This window comes from Eurypyga helias, unplaced genomic scaffold (genome assembly GCF_000690775.1).
Source record: "Eurypyga helias isolate BGI_N326 unplaced genomic scaffold, ASM69077v1 scaffold14974, whole genome shotgun sequence".
Taxonomy (NCBI): domain Eukaryota; kingdom Metazoa; phylum Chordata; class Aves; order Eurypygiformes; family Eurypygidae; genus Eurypyga; species Eurypyga helias.
Genome location: NW_010247232.1, coordinates 5485 through 17542, shown reverse-complemented (window position 1 = coordinate 17542; position 12058 = coordinate 5485). Strand labels below are relative to the sequence as shown.

General features: G+C 40.7%; 1 protein-coding gene across 1 annotated transcript; it reads left to right on the top strand.

The window, feature by feature from the left end:
• Positions 1 to 3490: 3490 nt before the first annotated feature.
• On the top strand, positions 3491 to 11449 carry LOC104508914 (focal adhesion kinase 1-like; the record flags this gene model as incomplete). The annotated part of the gene is made up of 5 exons (XM_010150681.1): positions 3491 to 4018; positions 4646 to 4757; positions 7559 to 7645; positions 9579 to 9716; positions 11318 to 11449. Coding segments are annotated over exons 2-5 (429 nt in total), but the record flags the coding sequence as incomplete, so codon positions are not given.
• Between the last annotated feature and the right edge of the window lie 609 nt (positions 11450 to 12058).

Below are 12058 nucleotides of genomic sequence, written 5' to 3'. Positions count from 1 at the left end.
GGAGATTGGACTCAAGACCTCCAGAAGGCCCTTCCAACCTAAACAATTGTCTGGTTCTACATGAAAAATGCACTGAGGACAGTGGGGAGTTTTACTTCTCTAGTCATGCTGGGACATCTGAAGCCTTGTTCAGAGATCAACCTCTCCCCACAGCAACCCTAAAATGCACTCTTTACTCTCTTTTAACCAAAGCAGAGAGTTTCTGCCACTCCAAACTCATGACCTTTATCTCCTGAAAGTTAAGGAGCACGGTTGTCCTTAGGGCTTCTTTGCACTGCTCACAGAGTCAGCCTCCTGTTGGAAAGGTTGCCAATTCCCTTATGATGAGGCAATCTCAGGCAGCTAGGAAAGATTATGTTTCAAAACTCAAATTCCCATGAACTTGCAAAAACAAGCCATTTCCCTGGTGGCCTTTGCTGTGTGGTGTTGCTGCTTCTCATTCTGGATCCTATCCAGGGTAGTCTTTTCAAGCTGAGAGGAGACGAGTTGTTTGCTTGAAGATGATGCAGCACCGCAATGTTCCTCTTCGTTTTAGTGAGAAAAAGTCTTTGGGCAAAAAAACAACTGCGTCTGAAATAGCACCGATGGGAACATAAGCATTCCGTGTGTTCACTGTTTGGTTTCTGATGGCTTTGCACAAACTTTATTTGCAGCTGATTGCGCGGTGCAAAGATGCTTGATGATGAAGAAAAGATGAAGGCTAATGCAAAGATTAGCCTTCACAGCAAACACAGAAACTAATTGGTGGGTTGTGGATTTCCAAATGTATTTCCTCCTCGCATCCTAGGTCCTTTTTTCAGTTGGAGGGAGGGTGATGGTGATAAAAGTGAGATGAAGTTAGGAAAGTGAGGCGCTACCCTGCTATTGCTGCCATTCTGTCACTGACTAGGCCAGAATTAGAATCTGGGATATTTTCATCAGGAAGCATGTGCTGCCTGGCTGATTTTGTGTCGAAGAGATTTTTAGTCTTGCACTACATGGTAAATAATATAAAAGGCAAAGTGTTCAGTGTACCCAAATCATGCAACATCTCCTTTACAGTATTTCCCTTCAGAATGACTCCTCACCACTCACTGTAGCCATACACTGTCTCATACATGCGTGTACTATTAAATGTAATTTATTCTCTGCTGTATTCCGTATGCTGCAAGTGTGCAATGCTAAGGCAGCACCAGTATACTCACAGGCTTTCTGGTAAGTCAGTTCCCAGGCTTACGCTTGCGAGTCTGCTGCCCTGAATGTCCACTGGGTTGGTAATTCTGATAAAACTGGTGGATTTTGCATTGGAGGTTAAGTTGGATTTTAATTTTGAGCTTACGAATGAATGTAATTGCATGGAATTTTCACTGCATCATTCAGTGAATTTTGTTTAAGTAGCTATCGCTAACTCTTTCTCCTAAAATAGCAAAATAAGCAGCAGTTGTATCCCGGCCGTGATAAGAATGTCACTCCAGCCCTCTGTTGGTCACTGGTGATGCAGAACAGGTTTTGAGAGTGGATGATCCCACTAGCATTCTAGTCCTGCAAGTCACATTAAATCCAGCTCTGAAAAGAATGGAAAAAAGAAAAGAAAAAAGAAAAGAAGACTGATTCATGCTTTTAAAGTCTGTTTCTATGACAACAGTGAGATAAGTAACTGATGAAAACTGGACTTGAGCCTTTCCATGACTGCATTTGATATAGGTCCTGAAATGTTATTTATAAATAAAAGAAACAAAACTGGTAAAAGAAACAAAACTGATAAGTGTGGGGGCAGTTTGATTCCTGTTCTTTCATGGACTCCTGTCAAAAATACTTTAACACAGACTTGAAATACATAATGGAGACTGCAAAATGCTTCCTTATAGCCTTTTGCTCTTTGACAGTGAGTGTTAGGAGCAATATATGATCCATTTGACAGTGTTTTTAAATTAGAGGGATATGTGAAAATGTTCCTCTGCATCCAGCTTTGCATTTCTGGTGGCTGGAGGTGGCAAGGAGAAAGAGAAGGGGTTTGTTCAGGGTCAGCGCTTCCGTAGGTTCCTGCAGCACCACAGCAGCGAACACCGGTATTGCTGTGCCTTTTGAAATGTAAGGGTACATCTTAATATTTCAGACATTCCTGCACTGAAGCTCCCAGTAGATGTTTCGTTTTCAGTATCACAGGCCCATTTCAGTAAAAAGATTCTTTGTAAATTAAATAAGTTTATCAATTATGCAAAATTTTAATAGTTGAGATTTTTCATCAGACGTAACCTAGCCAAGAAGATCGGTTGGTCTGTATTCCCTCAAGATTTGCTGGGGGAATCGTATGAACTTCTCTGCTTGCTCCTCTTTGCTGCTAAAAATATTTGCAGTTTGGGAAAATATGCCTAGATCTGACTTTCCTGACCTTCTGCAAATTCTAATAAACTGTTCAGAGTTCTTGAGCAGCTGCACTGAGAAAAGGTCAAAAATATTTCTTGGCACACTTTTGCTCCGTCTATGGATTGGTCTTCCCTTTGTAAAAACAAAGCCGTTTCTGTGAGTCATTTATATCCTTTTGTGGGTTTGTTTTTTTTTTTTGAGTAATGCTACTTGGAGGCATTTCTATTTTATATTCTTGTCAGCAGTACTGAAGGGCATCCAAGTAGGAATTCTGCTGCAGCTGGTCAGCCTTTGACCAGGCTACTTACTGGGTTGCCGGGGAAAGGACCTCCGGATGACACAGGCGACGGAAAAGCAGGGTGGGATGAATTACAATTGTAAGGCAAAAAGCTGAGCCTTAGTTATGAAAAACAAGTCAATTCAGTAGAAATTTATCATTTCCAGTGACGGGTTTGAAGTTAATGGTATTGTATTTAATACTGTGGGACCACAGATCAAATGGCTTTGACGACCGGGCAGATAGATATCGGTGTTTCATTCCTTCTTACGGAAAACCAGGACTGTGCTGTGACAAATTCTGCCCATGGCCTCAAATTGTCAATAAGCCATCTCTAAATTTAGACAGCTGCTTTCAGCCAACTCTTGTTCCATTCTGTTGGTCAGATTAGAGCAACTGCCGTATCAACAGCTGTGTTAAAAATCTGTATTTTATTCATGCAGCGGCTAGGTGGTTTTTTTTTTTTTTTTTTTGTGGTGGTGTTTTGTTGTGGCTTCTTTACATCTTATTTCTTGAAAAGTCATAATCGTGGTTCATGGCTGTGGATGCATTTTGGCTAATTTCTTGTGCTGCATAGAAACGCGTGCTGAGTATCTGAAGCGTGACCTGGCTTTAAAGCAGTGGGTTTTTGCTAGTTCTTCATGGCTTCAAGTAGGAAACAGTTCATTTTCCATATTCTGAAGAAGGAGAGAGGTGAAATAAAAAGATCTTATCTTTTTAGTTCCCTCTGTTGGGCTGTAGCTGTGTTTCCGTGGTAGCTATATCAGGATGGCTTTTGCAAATAACTTGTCTGATGTTGGTCTTGTTCCACATTCTTGTGTTCCTGCGGCAATGATGGATGGAAATTGCAGCAATGCTTATACACTTGGGTTAGCTGCAGCGAGACGAGATGACTGCTCTGCTTTTTAGAAGTGACATGGATTTTTTCGGGCTGAGTAAGGAAAAGCAGAGTTCTCGTCTCCAACCAAGCAGGAATTTATTCTTGAAATAGGCAGTAAAGTTCCAAGATTAGAATAGATTGCTGGAGCTGATCTCATCCCCTGCATGAGTAATTCTGGGTGGTTATTTCACAGACTGAGCAGGAGATTACAAACTCAGAACCTAGCTTTGTTTCTGGAAACTCTTGAGTGATAAAGAAGCTGGAATCGCTCCTTCACAGGATTACCCTGGGATATCGATGTGTAAATAACCTGCCCTGCTCAAGTCTCCAGACTATCCCTGTAGCGTGCAGCTCCAGCGAATTCGCAGTTCCCTGTTTCAAAGCTTTATTCTGAGTATTTTTCGAATGGCAAATATCCAACATTAATAATCCACATAGCAGAACTGGGAGGAGGCTGCTGTGGGGGCAGCAGTATCACGTTGAACTTCAAACAGTCTTTAGTAGTCAGAACAGTGGTAAGTAGCAAACTAGTTTTACTGCTGTCTTGTTCTTTGTCGAAAATGTGGCCTTTTGACCTGAATGTTAAGAAGCTGAGTGAATACTGACCGGTATTTCTGTTTTGCTAATTCAGTTTGCTCAATGTGTTCCTGGTTAGGCTAAAACATAAGAGCTGGAGGCATAGTATTTGAAATGCTTTTTTGTCTGCTTTGTTTAAAAAGGAAAAATAATCCCAGTGATCTGAAGCTCTGTTGAGCGTTTTCAGTTTGTTCTCAACCTTTGCAGCAGTTTAAGTAGAATGTTTTCTTGTGAAAAATAAGTTTTCATGCGAGTGCTCTGTTTGTTGTCTTTGAGGATTTCTCTGGGTAATTGCACATCAAGAGAACTGCTAACAAGATCGACCACAGCTCTCTCAAAACTCGTCACTGCTTCTGTTACTAAGAGCACGCTGCTAATCCTACAGAAGTATTTCTTCCTGATACTGGTTTTCAGAAACCTAACTAATAGAAGTAAAACAAGTTTTTGTTTCAGGTCTCGGTCACTTTGTCAGATGGTATTCACTCATCTGAAAAATGTGGGAGCTGTGGGGAGAGGTTTGTTACGTTGAACTGGAGTTCTACTTAAATATACTGTGTTTTTCTTAGTACAATACTGGAGGAAGAGAAGCTGCAGCAAGAAGAACGAATGAGAATGGAATCCAGGCGACAAGTCACAGTATCCTGGGACTCTGGAGGATCAGATGAAGCTCCTCCCAAGGTACCTAAGAAAAGACTGGAAATTACGTACCTTTAAAAAAATGAACCAAAAAACCCCTTTTTATTTCATTTATTTCTTCAAAGCCTCCTTTCCTGGGTTTGTTCAGACAGTGGCATTCTGACCAATTTTGTCATCATCTGCTAACACTTACCTGAAATGACCCTGCTCTACTTGAACTGCCTTTAGAACTGATCCGTGCTGTAATATCACACTAGCAATTTTCTGTTTCTTGTTGTTTTACTTGTAAAAGACTGCCACAGCTGCCACAAAATTGTTTCCTGGCCTCTTCTTTTTTTCTTCTTTCTTGTAGCACTCCTGTGAAACTTCAGCCAGTGAGCCCTCAGACCACTGGGAAGTTTATTTATAACACGTCAGTGAGAGGATAGAAATCAACTAATTGCATTTTCCTTTATTCTAGACAGAAGACTAGGGATTTGCTTCCAAGGACCTTATGTGTTTAGTTTACACTTCATTTGCTTTCATTACATGTCTGTCCTGATTGGATGTCGCTGATGGGTTCTGCAGCTGTGGTAGTTTAACCTTGTCTCTTAGTAACTCCTCTGCTTCTCATTGAACTTAGTTTGTACTTGAAAGGATCGAGCCTGTGTTTTGGAGAGTTTCATTTTGTGCACTCACCACTGTAATATGGAATATTATCTGCATTCTCCTCAGTTTGTGATGAATTCCTGGAGCTGTATACGCAAGCTCTGGTGCTGGTCATGATCTCGGTAGTAGTCGTGTGCAACCTTCTGCTGCCCACGTTGCCCAGCAGTCATAGAAAAGCAACTTATTTTGGTTTGTTTCCCCATACCCAGGTTGTTGCCTGATAGATTTCCAAGTTTGGTTATGAGTTTTGTTAGCTTTATGGCAACCAAGAAATACGGGCAGTGGAATTGTTGCTTTCAGTTCCGAGTTAAAAACAGCAACAATCCATCAGCCTGTTTAGTCATCTGAGATTAACCAGCAGGATTTGGTAGATACATATAAACAGACAGTGTTCCGAGTTACAGAAGCACTTAAATTGCATAAATTGGAACAATATGCTACTTAATTATTACAGCCTTGTTTGAAGAATTTGTTTAGTCTTGAAGCTTTGGGGCTAATCCAGATAGAAGAAGTTCCTTTTACTAATGTAAAATATGAGCTACGCTGTATTAGAAACGGTCATCGTTAGAGCTTTGAGTGTGATGTATAAACTGAAACGCTCGACAAAAGATGCGTTAAGGCTGAAATTAATTTTACCACTGCATATCATTCTTGAAAAGGTCAGTATGTCCTCACTGTATATGCAGTTCAGTTGTTGGTGAGGTTTTCTTACACAGTATTTTTGTGTTAAATATGGATGTGCATACTAGTGACATTTGAGTAAGTGCAATTTCATAGGTACAAGATTTTAAGTATCTCCTAAATTATTGTCTAATTTTCTAATGGTAACAACTGTTTTTTACTTCTAACAATTCATTATAAAAGTTTCAGGTCTTTCTAGATCTTAAACTACGTTTTTATTTATAGCCTTAAACTCCTACATATTCTCAAATAATCCACAGATACCACAATTTGTACTATGAAATTAAAATTAGTTTATCTCACAGTGGATTCAGTTACAAGCCTATGACAAAAAATATCCTAATATGGAATGATAATGACATTTTTCATCAAGTGGTGATAAAATTCTGCACTCTCAAAGTAATGTGGTGGTCACCTTTAACTGCAGCACTGTTCCTCTTAAAACGTACATACATATATATGCACACACACACACGGGAGGTTAATATCAAACAAAATAACAGAATGCTTCTGCTTGCAACGTCAGAGTATGTTGTTCTGAGCAACATTTTCCAACATTACTTCTTTCAGTAGTGTGAAATTGCTAACCCTGTTCTGGCAAAAGGCTGGTCTGTTCAATGTGTGCGGAAAACCTTGAAATGCAGTTTTTTGTAATAATGCTGTTTGAATTTCTGGTGACTTTGTATTCCTGTGATTATACATCTTGTTTGTTTATGTGTAAAGTATTGTCCTTCTGAAGGGGTAGGGCAGGATAGTGAGATAAAGACTTCTGATAGCTGTTCTTTAGCTGTCCTTTTTTGCTGGTCTTGTTTTTTCTCATCTGGGAATGGGTTGCAAAATAAAGCATGGATAATGAAGCAACCATGGAGTTCAGAATATGATCAAAAGCACCTTCCATGTTGAGGCAATTAGTCACACAGAAGTTAATTATTCCATGTTGAGGCAATTAGTCACATAGAAGTTAATTATCAGAACTAACTTTAGTCCTCAGAATAACACATGGAAATACTCATGCTAAACAAACCAGTTTGATTTGTGTTCTGAGTCAAGCAAAAGAATGTCCTTTTGGGAACGGTCACAAAAGCAACAAATTAAGAGCAAAACTTTTATGTATTGCAGATTGTGGACTTAGAAACAATGCTGTATTTGCACCTGGAAATTTGATTTAGTGCGTTCTTAGTGGAAGGCCTCTGTAGAGTTAAACAGCACAGAGGAGTCACTTAGTGCAAGCAAGTAAATATGCACAAAGAAGTCACAGACCAAGCATTATTTACTGACATGCCTAGCAAACAATGCAGCTGCTTCCATTTCCAAGCAAACATGGAAGAACAATTAATTTTAATTGCTTAAAAAAAAAAAAAGTTAGTCATTTTAGCATATTCATTTCAGTGGAGGAGGGGTTGAACTTGCTTTTGTGTTGCACCAACTGTAAATGTTTGTCTCACCAAAGAGTAATTTTCTGGGTTTAGTTTTCTGTTTCTAAAGACTCTAAAAAAATTCCTTTACGTTTACAGCCCAGTAGGCCTGGTTACCCCAGCCCAAGATCCAGTGAAGGGTTTTATCCAAGTCCACAGCATATGGTACAGCCAAACCATTACCAGGTATTACATTTAACACTGTGCGTGTATTTTTTCAAATGGGGGATTTATAACTCAGTTGCAGCTGGTGGGATTGATTCACTTCTTAATGCCGTTTATTTTCACTGTGTTTTGTTCAATGGTTTTTGTTTTACATCAGAACAAACCCCGAACTGAGCCTGGTAGGATTACTCCAGATGGCAAATATTTTCATATCTTACATACTGCTCAAATTCCTAAAACTCCAGTGAAACACATCAGACATTTCCATATTTATTGAAGGAATGTGGTGGTCATGTTAACATTTGTGCTAAGCTATGAAATCACTTGGTTTATAAAATGGCATTAACTGGTGGACTTTCCTTGGGCTTATTGATACTTTGCTTCGTGATGTTATTCTGAAACACTTATTTTCTGTTGGCTGACAGCTGCCCTTAGAGCTACAGCATCGTATTCTCACAGGTTTTGCTTTTCTTCCTGACAGTGCTGAAGAAATTTAAAACAAAAGTTTGTCATGAAAGTACTTTAAGCATTGAAAGTGGTGAGGTTTAGATTAGATATCGGGAAGAAATCTTTCACAGAGATGGTGTTGAGGCACTGGAACAGGTTGCCCAGAGAAGCTGTGGATGCCCCATCCCTGGAAGTGTCCAAGGCCAGGTTGGATGAGGCTTTGAGCAACCTGGTCTAGTGGAAGGTGTCCCTGCCCATGGCAGGGGGGTTGGAACTAGATGATCTTTAAGGTCCCTTCCAACCCAAACCATTCTATGATTCTATGATTTTTTTTCTTTTCTCACACCATTCTATGATTCTATGGTTTTTTTTCTTTTCTCACGGAGCAGGGGAGGTTTTCATTGGTTTAATGAGTAACTCAGACTCATTAAAGCTATGTTGATTTTCCTGTGGGGAGGTTCTCGGGCCACGCAGCTAAGCACACTAATTACATGCTGTCGCTCAAGACTTAAGCTTGTAACATACACCAGGGGATACATTTTGGTGTGACTGTGGAGTGATGTGTGCAGGCTGCTACTCGCCTGAATGTGAGCTGTGCGTGCGTAGCTCTTGCTTGGTGAGCACCTCCCTCAGGACCCTCTGGCCCCATAGACCTGTGGGTGTCTGAGTGGTGCAGCAGGTCACTAACCATTGCCCCTTGGATTATGGGGGCTTCATTCTTCTCCTCATCCTTGTCTTCCAGCTCAGGGGGCTGGGTTCCCAGAGAACAACTGGTCTTGTTAGTAAAGACTGAGGCAAAGGTGGCATTAAGTACCTCAGCCTTTTCCTCAGCCTTAGTCACTATGTTTCCTTCCGAACCCAGTAAAGGATGGAGATTCTCCTTAGCCCTCCTTTTGTTGTTAACGTGTTTACAGAAGTTTCCGTATTTATGTTACGATAGGCATCCTCAAAGACTGAAAAGTTTTTGTGCCATATTTTGGCTTGGCTTCCTTCTTCTGATGTTCCCTCCTCCTCCTACTCGGTGTCTGCTTGAATTGAGTCATTTCTGTACTCTCATATTTGCTGCCTTGGACCAGGGAGGGAGGGGAAACTATTAATCACAGAATCATAGAATGGTTTGGGTTGGAAGGGACCTTAAAGCCCATCCAGTTCCAACCCCCTGCCATGGGCAGGGACACCTTCCACTAGACGAGGTTGCTCCAAGCCTCATCCAGCCTGGCCTTGAACACTTCCAGGGATGGGGCATCCACAGCTTCTCTGGGCAACCTGTTCCAGTGCCTCACCACCCTCTCTGTGAAGAACTTCTTCCTGATATCCAATCTAAACCTCCCCACTTTCAATTTAAACCCGTTCCCCCTTGTCCTGTCACTACAGGCCCTTGTAAAAAGTCCCCCCCAGCTTCCTTGTGGGCCCCCTTCAAAGGGGAATTATGGGGAATTATAGGGAAGCATAGGTCTTATTAATACAATTCTTTTTTTTCTTTTTTCTTCCCTCCACCCCCCAAAAGGTGTCTGGCTACCCTGGCTCTCACGGGATACCAGCCATGGCAGGCAGCATTTATCCTGGGCAGGCTTCTCTCTTGGATCAAGCAGATTCCTGGAACCATAGGCCTCAAGAAATATCAGTGTGGCAACCAAACATGGAGGTATGGTGACACATTTGTTGTTGCGTTCTGTACAGTAGATACACCTTTTTGTTATTCAGATACATTTGGAGATTATTGTAGGAAAATTGTTTCTCTGGTATTGTTGCCTTAAGTTGCCATGAGATGGGCGTCATGACTGAATTCTGTCCTTTTTAAAACATCCTCCTATGTGAGACTGGGCATAAAGTGTACTCTTTACATGGATTTTTGGTTATGTTATTACTACTTATTATTTTAACTGAGTGACAGCAAATATTTTGCGTTGTAACAAAAGAAGGTTTAACTGAAACTTACTGCTGTTGATAGAGATGGGAACATTGATGTAAAAATAGGTGATATTACTACTGTTAAAAATACCTCTCCTGAGAGATACTTGGCATAGCTGAAGTATCTGAGTGTATCTGTAACTTATCCAGCACAAAAAATGACCTGGTCTGCAAAATTGTTCTTGAGTTGTATTCCTGTCAGGTGCTCTTCAGCCTGTCACGATTATACAGAGCTGCTGCAAGGAACATCAAATTAATTCCCCCTTTAACCTTCCGTCACTTTTTTCTCTCCCTCTCCAATATTGTATACTTTTTTCTGTTCTATTTTATCCTTCCACAAAGATTCACTTAAATCCGTTTCCTCTCTAACCAGTGCCCTGTGCCTCAGATAAACATGTAAATGGGAACAGGCTTACCTGTTAAATACGGGCGAGCAGACAGGCGTCCGAGTCTCCAGTTTGCCTCTGCTTACTCGTGGTTGATTTGGCCATACGTTCTGCCATGGCAGCTTGCTGCTGTGCTGTTCTTCACACTGTACATGGTTGGGGGTTGTAGTCCCAAGTTGTTCAACATCCCTGTAGATTATTTACTGGGAAGCAACTTAGTCTATGTTGTGCTTGAATAAAGAGGTGGTGGAAGCACGTGAATGCTTTGCACGGGTTCCTAATGATGTCACAGCCAAAGTTTTCACAAAAGCTTGCGAAGTTCGTTACCTAAAAACAATCTCAATGAAATTTGTGACCAAACTCCCCTTGGCTTCTTTAAGAATACTAATTTATACACTATTTGCTAATGATTTCCAGGCAGCAGTGGGGTATGGTATGTGGAGCTTCAGCTTATGTGTAAGCTTAAGACAAGCATAAAAATGCATTCGAAAATCCATTGAAGATATTTTTGTGACAAGCTTTGCAAATGTCAGCTAAAACTGAAAAAGCATGTTTGTTTTGGGTACAAAAATGTATCTTGCAGCTTTTAACAACTGGAGAGTTAGCTTATTGCTCCCGACCAAGAAAACAAAGATTGATAAATCTGGTTTTGTTGTCCAACTTAAATGAAGTGCAATATATGAAGTGACAATGTTACTGCAAAACAAAACTGAATTTTTCAAATCTCTTTGGTTCCAGTGATTAGGAGTGAGGCAGATAAAATGTTTTTCATTGGAAAGAGCTGCTTGTCCTGGTCTGCTTCAGTTTATAAGGAATTGAAGGAACTCTGTTTGACTGCTGTTATGTGTTTGGGCTTTTAAAAATCTATTATTTGATAATCTGTAAGTTTTTGCAGCTGTTTATGCAAATTTTAAGTGGTGAGACTGAATAAACTTACTCTGTTTTGTAGGATCCGGGCACTTTGGACGTACGAGGAATGGGCCAGGTTCTACCCACACATCTTATGGAGGAGAGATTGATACGACAACAACAAGAGATGGAAGAAGACCAGCGTTGGCTTGAAAAAGAGGAACGATTCCTGGTAATACTTTGTTTCACAGTGCTGCTTAATTCATTCTCATTCTTGCAGTTTGCTAAAACTGATCACTCCTGTGATACGAGAGCATTTACCCAGCATAGGAGTCACTGCCAAAATACAGGGTTTGAAACATCTAAAATTTAAGTGTTCAGCTCGTATTTGAATCCTGTATTGTAAATACCTGGAACAGCTGGGTTTTTGCTCAGTCTGACTTTGCCCAGTTGAGTATGTATCTGTGGTAGGTTGTGGGTATAATTCTGTCTGAATCTGGAGATTGCCTGTTTGTGCGTAAGATAGATCTGTGCGTACTCTACCCCCAAAAAAGGGATAACCATCAGCTGTTTTCAACCCTGACTGGATTAGTTGTAAGCAGTCTTGCACCGGAGGAATAATGTGGGACGTAAGTGGGAAGGGAAGTGTAAGAGAGCTCTGTGACATGGGGAAAAAGCTCTGAACATCACCAGGAGGAGGAAGAAGAAATGCAGTGGTAAAGGGTTCTGTTGCTGTTTCTCTGCAGTTCCATATTTTCTTGTTGTCAGTGCCACTGGTGTATGGGTTTTAGTTCAACTCTGGCTTCCCAGTTGTCAAAATTATCAAGTTCAGTGTTAAAAT